This window comes from Mustela nigripes, chromosome 4, assembly GCF_022355385.1.
Source record: "Mustela nigripes isolate SB6536 chromosome 4, MUSNIG.SB6536, whole genome shotgun sequence".
In the NCBI taxonomy this organism is placed as follows: Eukaryota; Metazoa; Chordata; class Mammalia; order Carnivora; family Mustelidae; genus Mustela; species Mustela nigripes.
Genome location: NC_081560.1, coordinates 107,674,774 through 107,696,810, shown reverse-complemented (window position 1 = coordinate 107,696,810; position 22,037 = coordinate 107,674,774). Strand labels below are relative to the sequence as shown.

Here is a 22,037-nt window from a genome sequence, read left to right as displayed (position 1 = left end):
GTCAGAGAATAGGAGATACATATTTCGAATAATCTCTAGGGTCACCTGGGTGGCTCAGTCGTTAAAAGTCTGCCTTTCGCTTACGTCATGATTCCAGCGTCCTGGGATCAAGTCCCGCATCAGGCTCCCTGCTCAGTGGGAAGCCTGCTTCCCCCTCTCCCACTCCCCCTGCTTGTGTTCCCTCTCTTGTTGGGTCCCTCTCAGTCAAATAAATAAATAAAATCTTAAAAAAAAAAAAAATCTCTAAATAGTATTCTAATCTACACTAATCAAGTAAAAAACTGCCTAACTCTGCTCGATGTAACTGAATTATTCTTACCTTTTCTAATTCCTGGCTGTTAATTTCATGTAACCAGCTGAGATGTTCATGAGCCTGCAAAAAATTCGCCAACTCTCCATGCTGAGAAATGGGCTGAGATAATAATTTGCCTCGCTTTCCTTTCTCCAGATACCAACGGAAGAGAAAGTCTGAAAAATTCTACAAATAGTAGGGCAAAAAATCCAATAATATTCAGTAATATAATTTTTAAAAGTACATTTCTATATTAAAATATTAATTTTTTTCAAAGGTCTTAGATTGCAGAACAGAAATCTTTAAACACTTAGATTTTCTATGTGGTAAGGTCCTAAAAAAACTTAAGTCACCTCATTTAATAAATGGGGAATTCAGATTCAAAAAGAGGATCTTGCGCAAGATCATGTAAACTTTAGATGTGCATGGTGTGGTATGGTAGCCATTAGCTATATACAGCTGTTTAAACTTAATTAAAATTTTAAAATTCAGGTCCTCAGTCACACTAGCCACATCTCAAGTGCTCAATGGCCCTATGCCCTTAGACTACATGAGTAAGATCTCCAGTGTCAAAGAAAGTTCTATGTGACAGTGCAGATTGAAAGATTCTTCAGGGTTGAATTTTGTGTCAGAAGGCCATGCAGGTTTGCATGATAAACAGGAATCTAGAGGGGCCCTCAATGCCTAGCTGGTTTTTCCCACCAGACATTTGCTGAATGCTGGGTAGTACGGAAGGCTAGGGTGGAAAGGAAGACCAAAATGTCCTACACGGTATGTAAGAGATGTTTCCACTAAAGAGGGGGAACTCTGCAACAAATACACCATTCCCATAAGACTTCAAAACTGGACATAAAATGAATGTAACAAAAACCACAACCAAGCCTTGGCCCACCTCTATTCTCGATGAATTGAGTGACCTGCCTCTCATCCTATCTGCCTCCCCAAGGAAAAACTGCATTCATTTCCATCTTTAAGGTTCTTTTATATACAATATCCAAAATAAAACAAAAAAATTACAAGACATAAAAAGCAGAAAAATATGACTAATAACGAGACAACAGAATAGACCAGAGAATGATCAGATTTTGGAGGTAGCACGAAAGGATTTTTAAATAACTACTAAACATATTAAAGAAAGTAAATTAATGCAAAAATGAATGGAAAATGTCAACACGGGATTAGAGTCCACAAAAAGAAAAAAAATCATGATGGGCGCAAAAGTATTTACTAGGCCCTAGTCAAATACGGTAAGTTATGCCCAGTTTATTATATACCATTAACACCATCAAAAACATGGTTCTGAAACAGTTAATGAAAAGCACAAATATCAATAATGTATTAAGGGAAACAAGCAATTGGCGAAACATGTTTGTCTGCAATATTACAGAGTATGGAGACTAGAACAATACAAACCAAATGTTAAAAAGGGTTCTGTCTGGGTGGTGAAATTGTGAGTGATTTAAAAATTTTCTATTTTATAAACGTTTTCTGAATGTTATACAATGTCACTTTTATAGTAGGAAAAAAATCGGTTTTACATGAATATCAACTGACTGAATAAAGTGGCTTTAAGGAGCAACTAAAATTCACCTAAAGATTGTTATAATGAGAACTTTAAAAAAAATAAGCATTATGTCAATCAAAATAAGCTGAGCTCTCCAAAAGTTGTAGGATCCTGTGCTCCCATGAAATTTTTTCAAAGTTTTAAAACTCTCCCAATATCTGTCTACCCAAGTACTTTTGATTGTAACTAGAAATACCAGAATAGAACTGAGAGTTTTAACACTTTGTTCAAAGGTCAAAGAATCTTTCAGTAATATTTGGAATTGTCTGCCAACTTACAAAGAAACATAATGTACAAATCAGTATCTAAGTTAACAGCATCTTCCTAAAAACGGAACATTTGAAATGGTAAAACCAACTACACGATCTACTGCCTATGTCCTCGGTGTTCATTACCTGATCAGCAAACTGGGTCATGTAGCGCTGGAGTCTGGTCTGGTTGTCGGTCTGCTCACACATCTGTACTAAGATATCAAAGTCACAGTACTTTTCTGCTAATGAAGCAGCCCACGGGTACTGGCCTAGTGTGACTGTAAAAATGAGAACAGATGGAAAAAAAAAATCCTGTTAGTGAAAACTTAATATGTGATGAAAAAAATATTACTTGAAATTTTACCTTTAACTCACACCATACTCTAAAAACAATTAATGGAATAGAAACCTTTCCAGTTTAAGAGAAACCTATTAAAGGAATAGAAACCTTTCCAGGCATTCAGTTTCATAATCCACATAAATTCATTAAAGACACAAATTTAATCCACTGCTTGTTCCTACCTACCTAGGAGGCTATGCCCTTCCTGTGTGTACAAGCCCCTCTTCCTCATCTTAGCTATGGAAAGAACGTGTCCTTTGCTGAACAGCCACACTCTCCTAGCTGCACCCTTTAACAGCCCTCATCGTGCTCTACTGGGCAGACTAGTTATTTGTGTAAAGGTCTCGGATGACAAGCTTGGAGGACAGTCTCCATTTGTTGCTAATTTACCTTTTCAAATCCTCTTCAGCATGGCACTTGTACCTAGGAAGTTTTGAAAACAAGGCTGAACAAATGAACACAGGAAGATGTACATACATGCAGTAAGTCCTTGGTTATGGCTGGCTGAATGATAGTACACTGAACACGTTGCATTAATGATTTGACTCCTTCATCCGTTCCGCAAATTCGAAGACCCATGGCCCTCGCTAAATACCATGTACTTACGAAGTGGAGATAAGAGATCTGATCTCTTCTGGAGGTACTCCATCTCCAGACTGCTGTATCTTTCTTGATCACCAGATCGGTCCAGAGACTTCAGCTGGGAAACATAGCCATCCAGGAAGCAATCAATCAGTGCCACCAGCTGCTCTGTCAGAATGTTTCGGAGGTTGCTGTCTGCCTGAGGATAAACCACTTTCAGGACAATCCCATGCTGGCGTTCTATTACTGTTCGGATGCCTGAAGGACCACTTGTTGCTGTGAAATCACACAAATTAATACGGTAAGTAAGGGCTCTACACTGGCTGAGAAAGGCCAACTGCCTAAAACCTATCACCTCACTGCTACTGGAAAGAGAAATCAAACAGGGTTTCAGTTGATAGATACCTCTCTGTCCTGCTTAAATCCCATCTTCTCTATGGGAGACTTCCTCAACAAAGCCAGGTAAACATGATCCTTCTTCCTTCTAAACCCCTTTGATGCTGCTCCACATACTTTTTTGTATTAATTCAACAATAAATAGAGTCAATACCTCCATAACCAGGACGTGCTTCTTTGAATAACTATATGCCCTAAAATCTAATAGACATGGGTTGCCCGGCTGCCTCAGTCACTAGAGCATGCGACTCTCGATCCTGGGGTCATACATTCAAGTCCCTTGTTGGGGGTAGTGATTACATAAAAAATAAAATCTAGTGGACACATAGAAAGTACTATGAAATACATCATGGAGAGATCTATAAATTATTCAAGGGAATAAAGCAATTTTCACAAGAACTGCTCATTCTGGAGACAGCACTTATTTGTCATTTCACTTATAAACCTACACTAATGGAGTAATAGAGCTTCCAAAAAGGTCATTAGAAATATATTTTGAATCACTGTTAATAATAAATCAGTGTATTTGGGCTCAGTGCTTGACATCTCACCCGTCCAAGGAACATATTCAGGTTCTTGTTCTGGTGGTTCTTCTCTTCTATATAAGGAGTTTCTATTTTGTCGATAATGACTAGCAGCTTGTAGCATGTCCTGGGGAAAAAAAAAAAAAGTGTTAGCATATGCAGAGAGTGATGAATCCCAGTATTTTTAAAGGTAGTTTGAAACATCAAAGTCTATTAATACCAAAAAATACTAGCACAGGTCTGCCGAATTACTTTTTGGTTCTTTCTACATTTGAAATTTAACTTCAATTTTGGAAAACTATAGTAACCAAAGTAGGAAAACCATTGCTATAAAGACCATTAGCTAAGACTAAATAACACATTTTAATCCGTAATATAAACAATAAGGTTTTGAGTGATTTATTTAAATAGTTAGTTTAATATTTATACATTTGTAATGATATATCCATCCTTCTCCAAATAAAAGGTTTGTTTTACCAAACACGAACAGGAACATAGAAATTAATACACAAGGCAAACATTCAAAATGTCTGGCTGATTAATAAAATGACTGGTATTTTTCTAAATTTTTGGAATTAAATGCTAAACACTTATAAATTACTGGCAATACAGAGTAGGAATACGGAAGCCGCTTTCTCTTCTATCCACACTCTGATCTTTGATTTGCTGAAATCTTCACAGGAGTTTTATACCTTAAGAATACTGTTCACATTGATGACCACCTCAGCCCATTCAATGGATTCCAATGATGTATCCTTTAAGACCTGCTCCTCATGCTCTAGCAAGCACTCACAGACAGTGTCTACCTGGGACACCTGGGGAAGTACAGAGAAGGCAATACTTAAAACAAAAATTATGGCAATGCGTAGTAATTACAACTACCCAGAATCTACTCAAGGGGCTTTTCTCATCAAGGAATATCCTTAGCTAATTAGCCAGAATAAAACAGCGGATGGTGAAAATAAATTTAAAGAAAGTAGAAAGAGAAAATAATGTTCAAGGGATCATTGAGCAAAAGGTTTGAACTGCATGAGTCCACTTAGACATGGATTTTTTCAATACAGTACAGTAAATTTCTCCTTTATGATTTTTTAAAACACTTTGTGTGGGGGGTTAGCACCCTTAAGCCTCCACATTGTTCAAGAGTCAAATGTATGTAACTTCTTTTCTAATTTTTTTTGTCATTATTAACACATGAAGATAATGAAGCCAAAATGTTCTTTAAGCACTGAAACACCTGTTTTCCGGTTTTGGCCCACAGTGAAACTCCCTGCCTTTATTTTATTTACTTATAAAAGATTTTATTTATTATTTGACAGAGAGATCACAAGTAGGTAGAGAGGCAGGCAGAGAGAGAGGTGGGGAAGCAGCTTCCCTGCTGAGCAGAGAGCCTACTACGGGGCTCAATCCCAGTACCCTAAGATCATGACCTGGGCCGAAGGCAGACACATAACCCACTGAGCCACCCAGGCACCCCAAACTTCCCCCCTTTATTAAGTGAATATTTACTTAATACATTAAGAGTCTGTATAGCATTGAGCACGCACAGAAATAACAAGTGAGGTTTGCTGCCCTTAAGCTTACAAACTAGATGAGGGAACGAAACATGCAAAATGTGACCCCCCAAAATCATCTTTTAAACCCTGTTCTTCCTTTTCTATTTCAGGTGTTAGTCAAAGGCATCCTAACAGACCCAGCAAGAGACTTTTGGCTCATTAAATTTGTAAGATTAAATGCCAGAAGTTCTTAATACTGTTAATGTGAAAATAGTAAGAAAGCATGTATGACATAAAAAAGCAGAAGATAAAAAAGCAGGGATGCCTCATGGCTCAGCCGGTTAGTGTCTGCCCTTGGCTCAGGTCATGATCCCAAGGTCCTGGGATCAAGCCCCAATTCGGGCTGCTTGCTCAGTGGGAAGTCTGCTTCTCCTTCTGCCTCTGCTGCTCCTCCTGATTGTGCTCTCTCTCTCTGACAAATAAATAAATAAATAAAATCTTTAAAAGTATACATAAAAGCAAATAAAATGTCAAAATACTTGCTAAACACCTTCACCACGAGTGAATACTCAGTGCACACTCAGTGATTTCAAACACTATTCCTACGGGGACCCGACAGGCTGTCCCTTAAGCAATTAACTCTATGGAACCCTAGGATTCAAAACTACACCCCAAAGGAAACAAGACCAGTAAACATCATGAAGAATTAAGATAAATGGTGACATCGGGGTGCCTGGGTGCCTCTGCCTTCGGCTCGGGTCATCCAGAGTCCTGGGATGGAGCCCCGCATTGGGCTCTCTGCTTAGCAGGGAGCCTGCTTATTCCTCTCTCTCTGCCTGCCTCTCTGCCTACTTGTGATCTCTGTCAAATAAATAAATAAAAATCTTTAAATAAAAAAAAATTTTTTTTTTAAATGGTGACACAGAGTCTTAAACATTACCATTTTCCATATGGAGCGTTCTTTTGAAGAACCAATCACATATTCCTAAGGTATTACTCATGAATTATAGATCCAACTGGTAATTTCCAGATTCTTCCTCCCTCCTTCACCCCCGTTAACTGGAAAATGCAGGTATAATGAATTAACTAGTATGCTTTCCACTTGGATCCAAAAACAGAAAATGGAACCAGGCTCTTACTCAATTCCTTCAAAGAATTTGTTAATAACTTCTTAAAAATTTTGCTTTGCCATGTAAAATTATGTATGAACAAAGACCAAAAAAGAACACGAAAGTTACATCAGTTTGTGAAAGGAATCTATATACCTTAAGGATCCTCCTACCTTCTTCCCTTCAAACCCCAATAGCCTCTCAAACGTGAGGCCTTGAGAGACTTACAACCCCTCGTTTCCAAATACCTTTCCTTAAATATACGAAAACCTACTAACTCTTCTCACAGTGCTCCAGTCCTTCCAGCCAACAGGATAGACGGCTCTTCTAGACTTGTTCAGGGTTTCAGAATGACCAGTGACGCAGTTACCACTATCCGCCCCACTGTCCTCAGTCCATACACCCTCTTCCCCACCATTCCACCCTCCACCATGTACTTCACTGTCTTAGACCCTAGGATGCATTCTTCACTGTTCCCAACTCCCCAGAATCCCAAGACATTTTCACCTTTACCTGGACTGACCCTGACACCTGACACACCCAACAATTAACTTGGACAACGGTCCTCCTGCAGGGTTTTTGGGATAGTCCCCACCTCTTCCAACAGCTCTGACATCAGATAACCTCTTCCTCCCAAATAGTATTCTTATCCAACTTGTAGGTGACCTTCTCTGTAGCCCTTCTTTGCCCACTTCTATTTCTGACACCATCACTCTCCTCCCCTACCTCCACAACAAAGAGTTAGGGCCGAATGCAGACACCTGTAAGTTTAGTCTGTAAGCTTGACTGGGGGTAGGGGAGTGCGGGCTCTGCATACATTCCTTTCAGACTGTTTAGATCATGAAATTTGAGGTGAACTGTTTTTCTTTCACTCAGATTTTGGGGATATTTCCTACATTTGAAAAATAAAAAAATTTAACAAAAAAGTGCTTTGCCTTTTCCTTAGGAAAAAACTAACCCAAATATACAAGAACAAGGCATTCTTAGAACTAAATGCATTTATGGAATCAACAGAAAACCTGATCCTATTTCAGCATCTTAAATTATCTTTAAGTTACAGTACATGAAACATAGCTGAACCTTAAATAAGACAGATTTAAACTGCATAGGTCCACTGATGCACAATTTTTTTTTCCATACCTACAGTATATGAATTCAATACTGTGAATTTATTTTCTCTTCCTTATGTAAATTTTAACATTTCCTTTATTTTAAGAATGAGTATATAATACTGTATATAACATATAAAAAATGTGTGTTAATTTGACTATTGATAAAGCTTCTGGTCAACAGTAAGCTATTAGTAGTTAAGTTTTTGAAGTTACACACAGATTTTCCACTGTGCAAGGGGGTTCGCATATTGTTCAAGGGTCAACTGTATCAAGAAGAAAAAAAGACTTCTGGCATAGCCTGCTAGATTATAGCTAGAATGTAACAGGGAGGAAATAAAAATGAGATTCACCAAATAGAATTTAAATAGAATTAAAGTTCCTCACAGCTAAAAAAACCAATTTCAAATTGCAGAGCTGCGAGAAGAGCTCAAACCATTAGTGTCACCATCTTTATAGGGAGAGCGTAAAGTTTCCCCTGCCCCTTCATGAGGTTGTAAAGTCGCACAAGAATAAAAGCTGTATACTATTATCACAATGGTCAGCGGCACCAGCTGACCAACGTCTTAATCTGTTCTCCCTCAGAAGTTCACAGCAGGGTTTTCTTTTCCTTTGAAAATAAATCTGAGTTTAAAAGCAAGGTAGATAGTAGGATCCAAGGTAGCTGAGCTGAGTTTAGTGAAGGGACAGCTGATGGTGGTGCTAGCAAGGGTCAGAGGATCTAAAGGAAGGTGCTGCGTCCAGGGCTAGCAACAGGCAGCCCCTATTAAGCCCAGGGATGAAGAGGCCCTGGGCGGAAGGAGTTACAGGACACGTGGAGAGCAGCCAGTAAGAAGCCGCAGCCTCTGACAGAAGGCACAGCCAACTGCAGTGGAAGCAGGGAAGGAATGAAGCTGGGGGAATAAAAGAACAAGTATTAATAGATAAGCACTCCCAACCTGATGGTGCCTCACTGTTATCAAAGACAACAGGAAGGCACAGAAACCCACTGACAAGTTGCCCTCTGGGGCATCAAGAGTGGATTTGGAGAGGCAAAAGGAAAACATCCAGCAGACAGTAGAAAACAGTCAATTTTGCAAGCTCTAATTTATAGGGAATGTAATAAATAAATATGGAGTCCTATTTAAAATTTCAAAAAGATATTTTTGTCCTCAATCTTCTCCCTTATGTTTGAGGCATGATCAGCAAATGGCAGAGCTCTAAGAAGCCACATTAAAAGCAAAAAACTCCTCTTACTTCTCTAAAAAAGACATCTGCGGGAGTCAGGTTGGATGGGATTTCACAGTCCCTCTTGTTTAAAGCAATCATTATTGCTGTGTTCACCAGATCAGAGAGCCTCGAGTGGTAGTTCTTGAGAACAATGGCGGCTGATAACTTTTCAGCGTGCTCGCAGAGCAATAGTCGAGTTGCCATGGGCATCCCTCTGACTGCAAAAGTATGAAGACGTCCAAATAAGCCAACCTGGTGAAAAACAAACACATGTTCTTAGAAAGCATTTATAGTAACAACACACAATATAATGCAGGCTTATCTCCACCAGCAGCACAATGGGTATAGAGCCACTGACCTAAGCTGTCCCCAACAAAGTACCTCAGCTATCTTCTCCTTTCCACTGTTTTAAACACACACACACACACACACACACACACTCTCTCTCTCTCTCTTCAGCCAGAGGCATGAGCAACCATAATAAAGTACAGATGTTCCTTTTCTGAGATTAAGGTTATTCCACTACTCTATCTTATTTCTCATTTATTCTGGTTATCAAAAGCATAAAATTGCTCTTTTCTACCTAACTCCTCAAGGTTCTAGATCTCTGTGAACTAGAAACTCAGCAGTCTCCATCTTTAGTGACTAATTTCCATAGAAACTAAAAGCCATGGGAAAGGTGGGGGGCATCTCTAATCCTTTGCCCTACTACCTCTGATTGACCTGATGCCCACTTCTGTTGTGTTACTACTAGGTTCTGGGAGTTCTTCTAAGCTTTCTCATCTGATAAAGCATTAACATCCCAACCAGGAAGAAGCCAAGAGACATATCTAAACACTGAATACTCTTCCAAATTTTATTACTGAGTAACTTGATTTTTGTATGCTGAGGTTTATTTTAAATAAAATACAAAAAAAAAAAACAAAAATAAACAGTGCTCCAAATCCCCAGAAGTCCTACTTAAATGGGCAAAAAACACAAATGGTTAGAAAACGTTTTCTTTCCCTGAAATTAGATTTCTTTTATTACAACGAGCTCAAAGAAACAATGGGAAATCTACCTTTTGCTAAAAGGGCTAAAAACGGTTTTCTGCAAATCCCCCATGAGGTTAGTGACAGTCCTCTCCCTCTTCTTTTTTTTAAGTATAAAGAGAGCCCTACAGTGTGTAATGGCAAGCCACAGGAGCCACTCTTTCTGTATAAGAGACATCTGAATCCCTGAGGAACATCAGCAGTCAAGACAGAAGGAACAAGTGGTAATTGTAGTGAAAAGGCAAAACAACTTGTGTCTTGGAAGTCTGGTTTACGTATGCATGTCAAGAACAAACACTGCAACATCAGGCAGCTGAACACAAAAGACAAAAGTTGACACTGTAGGTCTTTTTCCTTTTTCTCTGTGCAAAAAAGCTCATTTTTTCTAAATGAGAGAAGACTGTTCTTTCCGAGATTTTATTTATCTGACAGAGTGAGAGAGAGCACAAGCAGGGGAATGCAAGCAGAGGGAGAGGGAGAAGCAGGCTTCCCTGCCGAGCAGAGAACCCAACGTGGGGCTTTATTCCAGGAACCTGGGACCATGACCCAAAAGCAGGGGGACACTTAACCAACTAAGCCACCCTGGCATCCTAAGAAGACTGTTTCTACACTGTGACCTGACATGAAAATGCTGTGTGCCCAGGGTGCCATGCCCAGCAGCACCTCTCACTGACACTATTGTGAGCAGAGAATCTGGCCAGTAAGAGGATAAACATGACCTCTCGGCTGGAAAGCCATTTCTTGTCACTTTGCTGAAGTCACTACTTAAACTGCTCAAAGAAAAGCTGCACCCTGACTTTGGAGCATCTACAGCCATTACAGATAAAGACTATCAACTAAGAGGACAGCACACGTGAGCCCTTCGTTCACGGAATACAACCAAACAGAGAGTGGGTCTGATAAACTGGGGCCAGAATGAAGGATAATACGGTAGGTCAGACCTCAACGCTCTCGGGAACATCCTCTGCCACCCCTAGTGAACAACAAAGCCAGGAAAGAGGCTGTGAAGCTCTGACCCATGAAAGAGAACAGTACAAAACGTTTCACAAAGGCATCTCTTCCCAACACACTCCCTTTGGGGCTCAACCAACAGTGCAGGGCTTGTGAGGCATAATGTGGACACCAGAGCCCTCAGTTGAACTTGGTCTGCCACCTTGGATTCCCCATGGTGCAAAGAGAACTGGAACCCTGTCAGACTCCCGGCACTATTTCACTCACACTGGTCCCTTTAAAGTCTTCTTTCCTCAAGCCAGACCCCTAAAGGACCATGGATGCAGTGAGGGTCTAGACTCATGACCCATAAGTCAATCTGTAGTCAGAGCAGGAGGACTTAAACCTGATGAATTCTACTCTGTAAAACAACAACCATCCGTGAGTTGGGGGTATCAACAAGGTTTCTATGAACGGGAAGACTGAACCAGGATGTGCAAGGCCGGATTTGAACGCCTAGGCCTAGCAGCCAGGAGTGACTCAGGCACTGAGTCCGAGCCTGCCCTGACTAATGCTGGCATAGGGGTGCTGAGGGGGCACCTGCTCAGTGTTCAAACAGAGTCCTCACACAGAGGGGGCTAGACCTCTGTGACACTCCTAAAGCTCAATGTACCTACTACCTTTGCAAAAGACAGGCATGATTCTTGTCTGCACAAGTGCAAGATCTGCTTTCTTAATTCCTTCAATAGTAAAGCAACACCCTAGAAAAGAAGAAACATGGGAAAAACCACATAGCCTTTCCCAGTGCTAGCTGTCTGTGCTGGGGTATGAGTTGTAAACTTTCACAACTCTGAAAGCTACAACACAGGTTACCTAGCTAGGGCAGTCTGCAAAGAGTCATCTTTTTCCCTCATAGAACACAAGAAAAAGGGAGAACTGACCCACGCTGCAGTAGGTCACCATTCTGGAAATCTTTCCACCACACTGTCCCTGGCAAAAGCGGAGAGCCAGGCTTGCACATGGTTAGAAAACTTAATAGTATGGAGAGGTAAGAGTCCCCAGCCCATTCCCTACTGGAGTTACAATTAAGTTTCCCTATCTTTATCTGCTTTTGTGGCATTCATATGCTAGGAGGCATTTTTTTTTTTTATGGTGCCAATTTTAAATACAGTTTTATTTAAGACATTGCATTTTCCACTTAACAATACAGTGCTTATAAAGTGCAATGTTTATTTCCTTTCCCTGTGCACATATTCCATATTCAAGTATCAAGAATGCCCAGTTTTTTTGCTATAGCAGCTCAACATTATAACTGCCATGGAATTTGCTACAAATTTGGGTCCTTTGAATATTGTATGTGGAACAATGCTCAACCTATTTATTCTCAGATTGGTTTAGTCAACCTCTTCAATGGTGGGCCCAGAGGAGGCACCACCAGAGGGAGGAGCTCCACCACCAGGGAAGCCTCCAGGCATTCCTCCTGGCATGCCCCCTGCACTCTGGTACAGCTTGGTGATGATGGAGTTGCAGACTTTCTCCAACTCTTTCTGCTGGTGTTCAAATTCTTCCTTCTCTGCAGTCTGGTTCTTATCAAGCCAGTTATGATATCATTGCACTTGTCAAGAATCTTCTGTTTGTCTTTATCATTTATCTTGCCCTGAAGTTTTTCATCTTCAACAGTTGCTTTCATGTTGAATGCATAAGACTCCAGTGAATTCTTGGAAGACACCTTGTCCCGCTGTTTCTCATCTTCAGCTTTGTACTTTTCAGCTTCCTGGACCATGCGCTCAATATCTTCCTTGCTCAAGCGGCCCTTATCATTAGTGATGGTAATCTTGTTCTCTTTTCCTGTGCTCTTATCCACGGCAGAGACATTGAGGATACCATTAGCATCAATATCGAAAGTGACCTCAATCTGAGGGACACCACGAGGAGCAGGAGGTATGCCTGTGAGTTCAAACTTTCCAAGTAGATTGTTGTCCTTGGTCATGGCACGCTCACCTTCATACACCTGAATAAGCACACCAGGCTGGTTGTCGGAGTAGGTAGTGAAGGTCTGTGTCTGTTTGGTAGGAATGGTAGTATTACGCTTGATAAGAACAGTCATGACTCCTCCAGCAGTTTCAATACCAAGAGAAAGTGGAGTGACATCCAACAGCAGCAAATCTTGAACATTTTCAGATTTGTTTCCAGAAAGGATGGTTGCACCATAAGCAACAGCTTCATCAGGGTTGATGCTCTTATTCAGTTCTTTTCCATTGAAGAAATCTTTGAGAAGTTTCTGAATCTTGGGGATACGGGTAGAACCACCCACCAGAACAATATCATGGATCTGAGACTTGTCTAACTTGGCATCCCGAAGAGCTTTCTCTACAGGGTCCAGGGTGCCACGGAACAGGTCAGCATTTAATTCTTCAAACCGGGCACGAGTGATAGAGGTATAGAAGTCTATTCCTTCATACAGAGAATCAATCTCAATACTGGTCTGGGTGCTGGAAGAAAGTGTACGCTTAGCACGTTCACAAGCAGTACGGAGACGACGAACTGCCCTCTTGTTTTCACTGATATCTTTCTTATGTTTGCGCTTGAACTCTGCAATAAAATGGTTGACCATTCGGTTGTCAAAGTCTTCTCCACCTAAGTGGGTGTCTCCAGCTGTGGACTTAACCTCAAAGATCCCATCTTTAATAGTAAGGATTGACACATCAAAAGTGCCACCTCCTAAGTCAAAGATCAGCACATTCCTTTCAGCTCCAACTTTTTTGTCTAAGCCATAAGCAATAGCAGCAGCAGTTGGTTCATTGATGATTCTAAGTACATTGAGACCAGCAATAGTTCCAGCATCTTTGGTAGCCTGACGCTGAGAATCATTGAAGTATGCAGGTACTGTGACAACTGCATTGGTAACAGTCTTCCCAAGATAAGCCTCTGCGATTTCCTTCATTTTTGTCAAAACCATAGAAGACACCTCCTCTGGATAAAAGCTTTTTGTCTCTCCCTTGTATTCTACTTGGACCTTGGGCCTGCCAGCATCATTCACCACCATGAAAGGCCAATGCTTCATATCAGACTGGACAACAGCATCATCAAATCTCCGTCCAATCAGGCGTTTGGCATCAAAAACTGTGTTGGTGGGGTTCATCGCAACTTGGTTCTTGGCAGCATCACCGATCAATCGTTCGGTGTCCGTGAAGGCGACATAACTTGGGGTGGTCCGGTTTCCCTGATCATTGGCAATTATTTCCACTTTCCCGTGCTGGAAGACACCCACGCAGGAGTAGGTGGTGCCAAGATCAATGCCAACTGCAGGTCCCTTAGACATGGTTGCTTGCGTGTAGGCCTGGCTCGGGTTGAGAAGAAGACAGCAATCCAAAGATCTGGCCCCGCGTTCAATCCATTTTTTTTTTTTTTAACACAAAGGAGTCACACTATATTGTCTGTACCTTATTTTTTTCCACATTAACTCTTTTTTTTTTTTTACATTATTTTTAATGACCATGGAATAGGTCACTGAATCAACCTGTCTTAATTTATTCAACCTATTTACCTGGTTATTTTAAAGTAAGAGTTGCATAGTCCAAAAAAAAAAAGAGTTGCATAGTCATTTCAGATTTGAATTATCTTCCTGGTTCCCCCACAAATACTGTAAATGCAGTTTTTACCCGAGGGAATTTTGCCTGCCTCCTTTTACTTACCTCAGCACGTCACGGCAGCACTGCCAGTGAAGTGATGTCTACATATTAGCATCACTCAAGCCACATAACAAACAGGAGCACAGTAACTTCCTGCTTCTAAGCTTCTCCAAACTATGTGTGAAGACATATGCTTCCCTCAGTGCCTGAAAACTGGAGGCAGACGTACTGTCCTGAGGCCTTGATATTAATTCTCATTCTCTTTAGCATGAGATATGGCCTTGTTGGCACAGAGTCTGGCTTGAGGAGGAGAACCTCATATTCAGAAGTATTTCCTCAGGAACACCTGAGTGGCTCAGTCAGTTAAGTGTCTGCCTTCAGCTCAGGTCATGATCCCAAGGTCCTGGGATCGAGTCCCACATCGGGCTCCTTGCTCAGCGAGAAGCCTGCCTCTCCTTTAGCCTGCTGCGCCCCCTCCTCATGCTCTTTCTCTCTCCAACAAATAAATAAATAAAATCCTTAAAAAAAAAAAAAGTATTTCCTTAGATACAAGTATCTGGTTATACAATCATTTATGCTAATAATAATTAACAATTCATAATATGCTCTGAAATATTAAAAATAATTCAAACATAAAGGCATAGCCATAATGGGGATTTTGATCCAGCTAGGTATTACCTGGCAGTGGACACGGTTTCCAAGAGCTGAATGACTCCAGCAGGGTTTCCAGGAAGGCTGTGCCAAGAGATACAGCAACTGCTCCTACCCATGGCTCTCTCCCCCTCTGATAAATTAGTGTCTCCTCGGTGTCCCATAGTAAGGCATGAACTCCTTCCATCCCAGTATATACGACACAACCCTCCTGCCACATGACTTTGGGCCTCCTCCCATCAAGAGGTAGAATCCATTTCCCAATCCTTTTCATCTGGACTGGCCGGTGACTTGCTTTGACCAATGTCACTTTGGTGGAAGTGACATTTTGTGACAAGTAGGGTAAGACCTGAGGAAGACTACAGCTTCTAAGTTCATCCCCATGGAGGGCTGTCCTGAAACCACAGAAAGCCAGTTCAACTAAAGGAGAATTACAGACTAAGTAGGAGAGAAGAACCATGTGGCCCAGCTGACAGACTGACATCCAATGTCAGGCGAGAGATGCTTGGGGACCTTCCAGCTCAGCCCACCCTAAATGCAGTTCAAAGAGTAGTCCAGCTGAAATCCATAGAAAAACTGCCCAGGTACCCGAAAGAATTGTTTTAATCCACATTTTGGGATGGTTTGTTAGGTATTAATAGTTAACTGATATACCTGACTAAATAAACAATTACATCAGAACAAATCTGTCACCTCCCCCCTCTATTAGTCTGTAGTCTATCTAAACGACTTTAAAAAGAAAGGAGAGAGACTTGAATGATTGGAGTGCCCTTGCCAAGACAATAAAAGTAGACAGGAGCCAAACAATACATTACAAACATTCTGGAATCATCTAGAATTGATCTGTTCAATAAGGTGGCCACAATCCACCAAAGTGATGATTTAAATTTAATTAAAATAAATTAAAAACAAATACAGTTCCTCAGTTGTACCACCCACATTTTAAGTGCCCAGCAGCTGCCTGTAACTAGTGGCTACTGAGTAACACAGATATAGAACATTCTCATCACCACAGAAAGTTCTATTAGACAGCATCATAATCTTTTTAACATGAAGGCATTACCAATTTTGGAAAAAATAAGCAAAAGTGGGATTAAATGTGTTCATTTGGTTATATAATATGCTTGGGAGCCACTACTGATCAACAAGGGCTAATTAATTGGCTTCACATAGAACAAGCAGGATTTGTTCCAACAGTCCTTCAGTATCATTTGCTAAGTGATACTGTGTAACAATTCTGTCTAGCTGCAAAAACATATTCTAATTTTAGGCCCAATTGGGGCAACTGGGTGGCTCAGTGGGTTAAGCCGCTGCCTTCAGCTCAGGTCATGATCTCAGGGTCCTGGGATCGAGTCCCGCATCGGGCTCTCTGCTCAGCAGGGAGCCTGCTTCCCTCTCTCACTCTCTCTCTGCCTGCCTCTCTGCCTACTTGTGATCTCTGTCTGTCAAATAAATAAATAAAATCTTTAAAAAAATAAAAAAATTTAAAAAAAAAAAAAAATAATAATTTTAGGCCCAATATAAATGGGGGTACTCCATTAAAAGAAAAACAAACAAACAAACATAAACTTTGATTCCATTAGAATCAAAATTATAACCCAAAAATCAAAATCATCAAAATCATTGTCATTGCCTTACTATTCTTCACGATCTTTTCAATAATACAAAGCAATTCATGAAAACCTAAGTTTACATAAAACCACACAGGTATTATAGAATCTTAAAAGAAAGTTGAAGCATTTCTGTGGAAATACACTGTTTTTCTTCTTTTCAGCCTGTTTTCCATGCAGCCTTTATACTTGAATAGCTCCCCATCCCCCAACATCCCTGGACTTATTTACTTTCAAGACAGCAAAGAAACTGGAAAACACTAGTGCTGTCCAACCCCACAAAACACCTCAGAATAAGAAAGGATCTCCCACTGTCCTGGAGAGAGTGACAAAAGACACAGTAAAGTCGGGTGTCATGGCCATTCTTGTTCACAGCAAGTAGGATGCTTACTTGGTGAATAAAGTCCATAAGGAAAGAATGGGCCTTCATCTTGTCTTCCAGCTGGTGAAGAATAATCAGTGATGTATTGCTAAACCCAGGTGCTTCTGTTGAAACACAAGAACAAAATTTAAACACATAATGTACTGGCTTTACAATAATTACTGCTATTAAATTAAAAACTTAAAAAATATCTATACACCAAAGGAAACTACCAACCTTTTCATGGAACTATTTGTAGTATTACCCAAGATTTTAAAAAATTTAGATGAAAATTTTGGTAGTTTGACACAATTCATACCATATTTATTCAAAACACAAAACCTGTTATTATTAATCATTTATATCATTCTAGGCTTGCCAGCTCAAAATGAAGTCAAAGAAAAAAGGTAAGCACTGATGTTTCCTTCTTAACCCTCTAATGAGGCTTAGCAAACTTGCTAAGTAGCAAATCAGAGGGAGAAATGGACACTGCAGACAGTTTGCTGGTACCTGGGAAAGCTGAGTGCCTATGATGCTGCGGTGGAAGTGTAAGGACAGTCACCCAGGGCAGAAAGGAAAGCACAGAGCAGAGACATGATATGCTCACTTCTATATGCTGAGATTAGCTCATTGCTGCTCATTGGGAAATTTATAAATTTTATTAGGCAAATACAATGATTATGCCAAAATTATCATTTAATTTGGGAGCTAATAAGTAGGTGCCAAATGCTTATCCATGCCACCAATTTCCCTTTAGAAATTAAATGGTAAGAAAGCTAAGTAGGGCTAATTAATCTGCTTCACATATAACAAGCAGGATTTGCTCCAACAGTCCTTCAGTTTTTATCACGTAGATATGTTCTGAGCCTTTTTCAAAATCTACTATAAGGTAAGTTATAACCTTTTAAAAAAAGTAAACTAATAATTGCTTCAAAAACTAAAAAAAAATGCTTCAAGAAATGCTTTAATGGGGCGCCTCTGCCTTCGGCTCAGGTCATGATTCCAGGGTCCTGGGATCGAGCCCTATATCGGGCTCTCTGCTCAGCGGGGAACTTGCTTCCCTTCCTCTCTCTCTGCCTGCCTCTCTACCTACTTGTGATCTGTCAAATAAATAAATAAATAAAATCTTTAAAAAAAAGAAATGCTTTAATAAAGAACCATAATATGCTCAAATCATATAACTGCATAGTATGAAAAGTAGAAGTTCTTACCCTCAGGCACAGACTCAGCCCACCGTGGGTCAGACGCTGGGTAGTCATCCACCAGATCCACACTGATTTGTGTAACAGCTCTGTCTAGTTCACAATCAGAATCCAAATCAGAACAGGAGGAAAAGAGCTCATCAACCATCATTTGAGCATGACCTAGATCTTTTCTGAAATAAAATTAGAAAATAGAAGTATTAAAGGAGGCAAACCATTTTAAAAATTCACCATGAAAGAGTTAACCACGGGGGCATCTGGATGGCTCAGTTAGTGAAGCGTCTGCCTTCAGTTCATGATCTTGGGGTCCTGGGACTGAGCCCCGAGTCCGGCTCTCTGCTTGACGGGTAATCTGCTTCTCTTTTCCCCTCTGCCCCTCCTCCTGCTGGTGTTCACTCACATGTTCTCTCTCACACTCACTCTCCCCCCGCCTCTAACAAAGAAATAAAATCTTTCAAAAAAGAGGAAGGTAATAGTTTTTAGTCCAAAGTTACCTTTTCTAAAAAAGATTTATTTATTTGAGAGAGAGAGAGAAAGAGCATGCCAGGGGAAGGGAAGAGGGAGAGAAGCTCAAGCAGACTCCCCACTGAGCTCAGAGCCCCACACAGAGCTCAATCTCACCACCAGTGAGATCTTGACCTGAGCGAGTCAGACACTCAACTGACCAAGCCACCCAGGTGCCCCAAAGTTAACTACTTTCAGTAACATTTATTTAAAAGGAGACAATCATTACGCATTTATTAATGCAATAATTATATGTTGAGTATTTACAACATGCTAGGCACTGGAGCCAGAATGACAAGACGTTAAAATACACTCTAAGACTTCACCAAGGACACAGTGTCACACAAGAAGCCAGAGAGTTAAATAAGTAGTTACATGTATACTGTGACATGAAAAGAACAGAGCAGTTGCTACAGACCACACAGAAGGGAAACCAAAACCATCCAAGGAGCAGGGAAAACTCCCTGGAAGAAAAGGTGGATAAGCAGAGGCCTACAGCTACAGAAGGGGAGCAGCGAGGCTGAGGGGACTCTGGAGAGGGGTACACGGTGGCAGAAAGAGCACACATCACACCTGTGAGTAAGTACGTCCATATCTTAGCAAAGAATTAAGAGCATAGGGAAAAGGAGGTCACCCAGGGAAGAACCCTTCCAGGGCAAACTCTCAGAAACACCACCAATCAAAAGGCAGAATACATAAAACCTCACACACCATGTCATGGAGTTCTGGCACTAGAAGGCACTTCTTAGGCACTAAGAAGAAAGTGTCACAATCTGTTCTATTTTCCCAAAGGATCATCTTAGGATATGGACAGGGAGCAGAAATACTCAGATAGGAAGTTCCTGTAGGGGCGCCTGGGTGGCTCGGTCATTGGGTATCTGCCTTCAGATCAAGTCATGATCCCAGGGTCCTGGGATCGAGCCCCGCATCCGGTTCCCTGCTCGGTGGGAAGCCTGTTTCTCCCTCTCCCACTCCCTCTGCTTGTGTTCCCTCTCTCGCTGTGTCTCTCTCTGTCAAATAAATAAATAAAATGTGGACAAAAAAAAAGTTATTGCAGAAACCCAGACAAGAAAGGGGGGTCTCCACTAGCAGTAGCTGCAGAGAAGAATGGAGACAAGTAGTCGGGTTTGAGAAAAAAAGAGATTTGAGGTAAATATTGGCAACTGTTTGGATCTGATATATTTTTGCTCTGAAGCTGAATGTATTATGGTAGGACATTTTTACCAGTGGCAGAAACAGGGGGTAAAAGAGAAAGAATAAGCTTTGGAGAAGACAAGCAAGGCTGTGGGCACGTTGAACTGAGATGCTTGTAGAATAACAGCTACTCTGGAACATTCTTCGTTTGTATATAATGGCCTAGAGTACGGTAAATCTGTGTTTCCTTGGCAAATGAAGTAAGTAGGAAATAAAAAGGGAGTAGAGAGAGAAAAATTATGATAGACAACGGCAAAGGCAGACAACTTTTCAGGTAGTTTAGTTATAAACAGGAACAAACAAAAGGGGTAGTAGATCAGAGGGGGACACAAAGTCAAAGACTGGTCTTTTTCTTTTCTTTTTTTTAAGATTTATTTATTTGAAAGAGAGAGAGAGATTGCAGTGGGGGGGAGGGTCAGAAGGAGAGGGAGAAACCCAAGCAGATTTGGCACAGAACATGGAGCTCAACAGGGGATTCCATATCAGAACCCTGAGGTCATGACCTGACCCAAAACTCAGTCAGATGCTTAACCAAATGTGCCACCCTGGAGCCCAACCTTGGTTTTTTTTAAATGGTATATTAAATATGATTAATGGCTGGTGAGAAGAAGCCAGCACAAGAGAGGTCAAAGATATACAAGAGGAATAACAAAACATAGTCTCAAGAGAAGCAAGAGACTGTGGCATTCAAAACAAGGACAAAGAGGGGTGCCTGGATGTCTCAGTCCATTAAGCACCCACCTTAACTTCTGCTCAGGTCGTGATCTTGGGGTTGTGGGATTGAGCCCCATGTCAGGCTCTGCACTCAGCGGGGAATGTTTGAGATTTTCTCTCTTTCTCCCCTCCCCCGCCCCTCCTTTCTGCTTGCATGTGCACACGCTCTAAATGTATAAATGAAATCTTTAAAACAAACAAACAAAAAAGACAGCGATTCTTTTTAGAAAGAGCAATCCTTCCCACTTTATAGGGAGCGAAAGAGGAAAAGCAGCTGCAGTGCAGTAAGTGTGTAGGTATTAAGTCCAGGGAACTGCTATCTAATGGCTTCTATTATCTGTGAAGTAGGAGGCTGAGCCCTCTGCTAAGTATGGGAGAAGAGTCAGAGAAATGGAAAAGGCTGAGGAGAGTTAGAAAAGCATTGAAATGGACTCTCGGTAGAACAAGAGATGGGCCTGAATAGAGAAACACAGAAAACCTGCCTAAAAGTGTTTAAGGCCAAGCTGAAGCTGGAAACCTGGTTATGCTACAGGTTATGGGAATACAAAGTTCACTAAGGCAAGATAATCAACAATTAACTATTTTAATTAATAGAGTAAGTTTCTTAAAACTGTCATGAGCAAAAGATCTTATATTTATATTGAGTCAAGTGCAAATAAAAATAATGTAAAAATTAATTTCAAAGAAACCATGCCATAGAAACAGCAATATTAACCTCAGCAAAAAACGAAACACAGAACATTTTTGAGTGCAATCTACTCATTTCAGCCGCTAGGGAGCATGTGGCAATGTCTGAAGAGAATTGTGGTTGTCATAAGTTGGGGGAGGGTGCTACTGGCACCATGTAGGAAGAGGCCAGCTGTGGCTGCTACACATTCTACAATTCACAGGATAGCTCACAGCAGAACATTGTATGGCTTCCAATGTCAACAGTGATGAGATAGCAAAACCCTGCTTTAAAAGTATGATTCCATTTGTGAAGAATCTAATTCCTTAAGACTATTAATTGGTTCATACCAACCCCAAAATGATTTTGTTAGCCTCACGGGGTAAGTTGAAGGCACAGCTGTGCTAGAGATCCATGACCCTATTCCTAAGGTTACTATACCCTTAGAACTTCAAGTCAGGGGATTCCTTTTCGAGCTTAATAATCTTCCCCTACAGAACATTTAGAAATGACTACATGGGGTTGGATAGCATCTCTCCATATCCTCATTCACCCAGAACCTCAGAATGCGACCATATTTGGAAATAAGGTTTTTGCATATATAATTAGTTAAGTTATGGTGAAGTTATACTGAATTGGGGTGGGCTCTAAATCCAGTGACATCCAGCG

General features: G+C 40.8%; 1 protein-coding gene and 1 pseudogene across 1 annotated transcript in view; both read right to left on the bottom strand.

The window, feature by feature from the left end:
* NUP133 (nucleoporin 133) overlaps positions 1–22,037 on the bottom strand; it is a 59,445-nt gene that overhangs the window by 14,717 nt on the left and 22,691 nt on the right. The window contains exons 13-20 of the mRNA XM_059397266.1: positions 18,299–18,462; positions 17,118–17,212; positions 8,900–9,124; positions 4,642–4,764; positions 3,977–4,076; positions 3,054–3,305; positions 2,252–2,385; positions 320–478 (exon numbers count right to left, since the gene is read on the bottom strand). Coding sequence (XP_059253249.1) covers positions 320–478; positions 2,252–2,385; positions 3,054–3,305; positions 3,977–4,076; positions 4,642–4,764; positions 8,900–9,124; positions 17,118–17,212; positions 18,299–18,462 — 1,252 coding nt within the window. The remainder of the gene's footprint in view (positions 1–319; positions 479–2,251; positions 2,386–3,053; positions 3,306–3,976; positions 4,077–4,641; positions 4,765–8,899; positions 9,125–17,117; positions 17,213–18,298; positions 18,463–22,037) is intronic.
* On the bottom strand, positions 12,044–14,243 carry LOC132016135 (heat shock cognate 71 kDa protein-like; annotated as a pseudogene).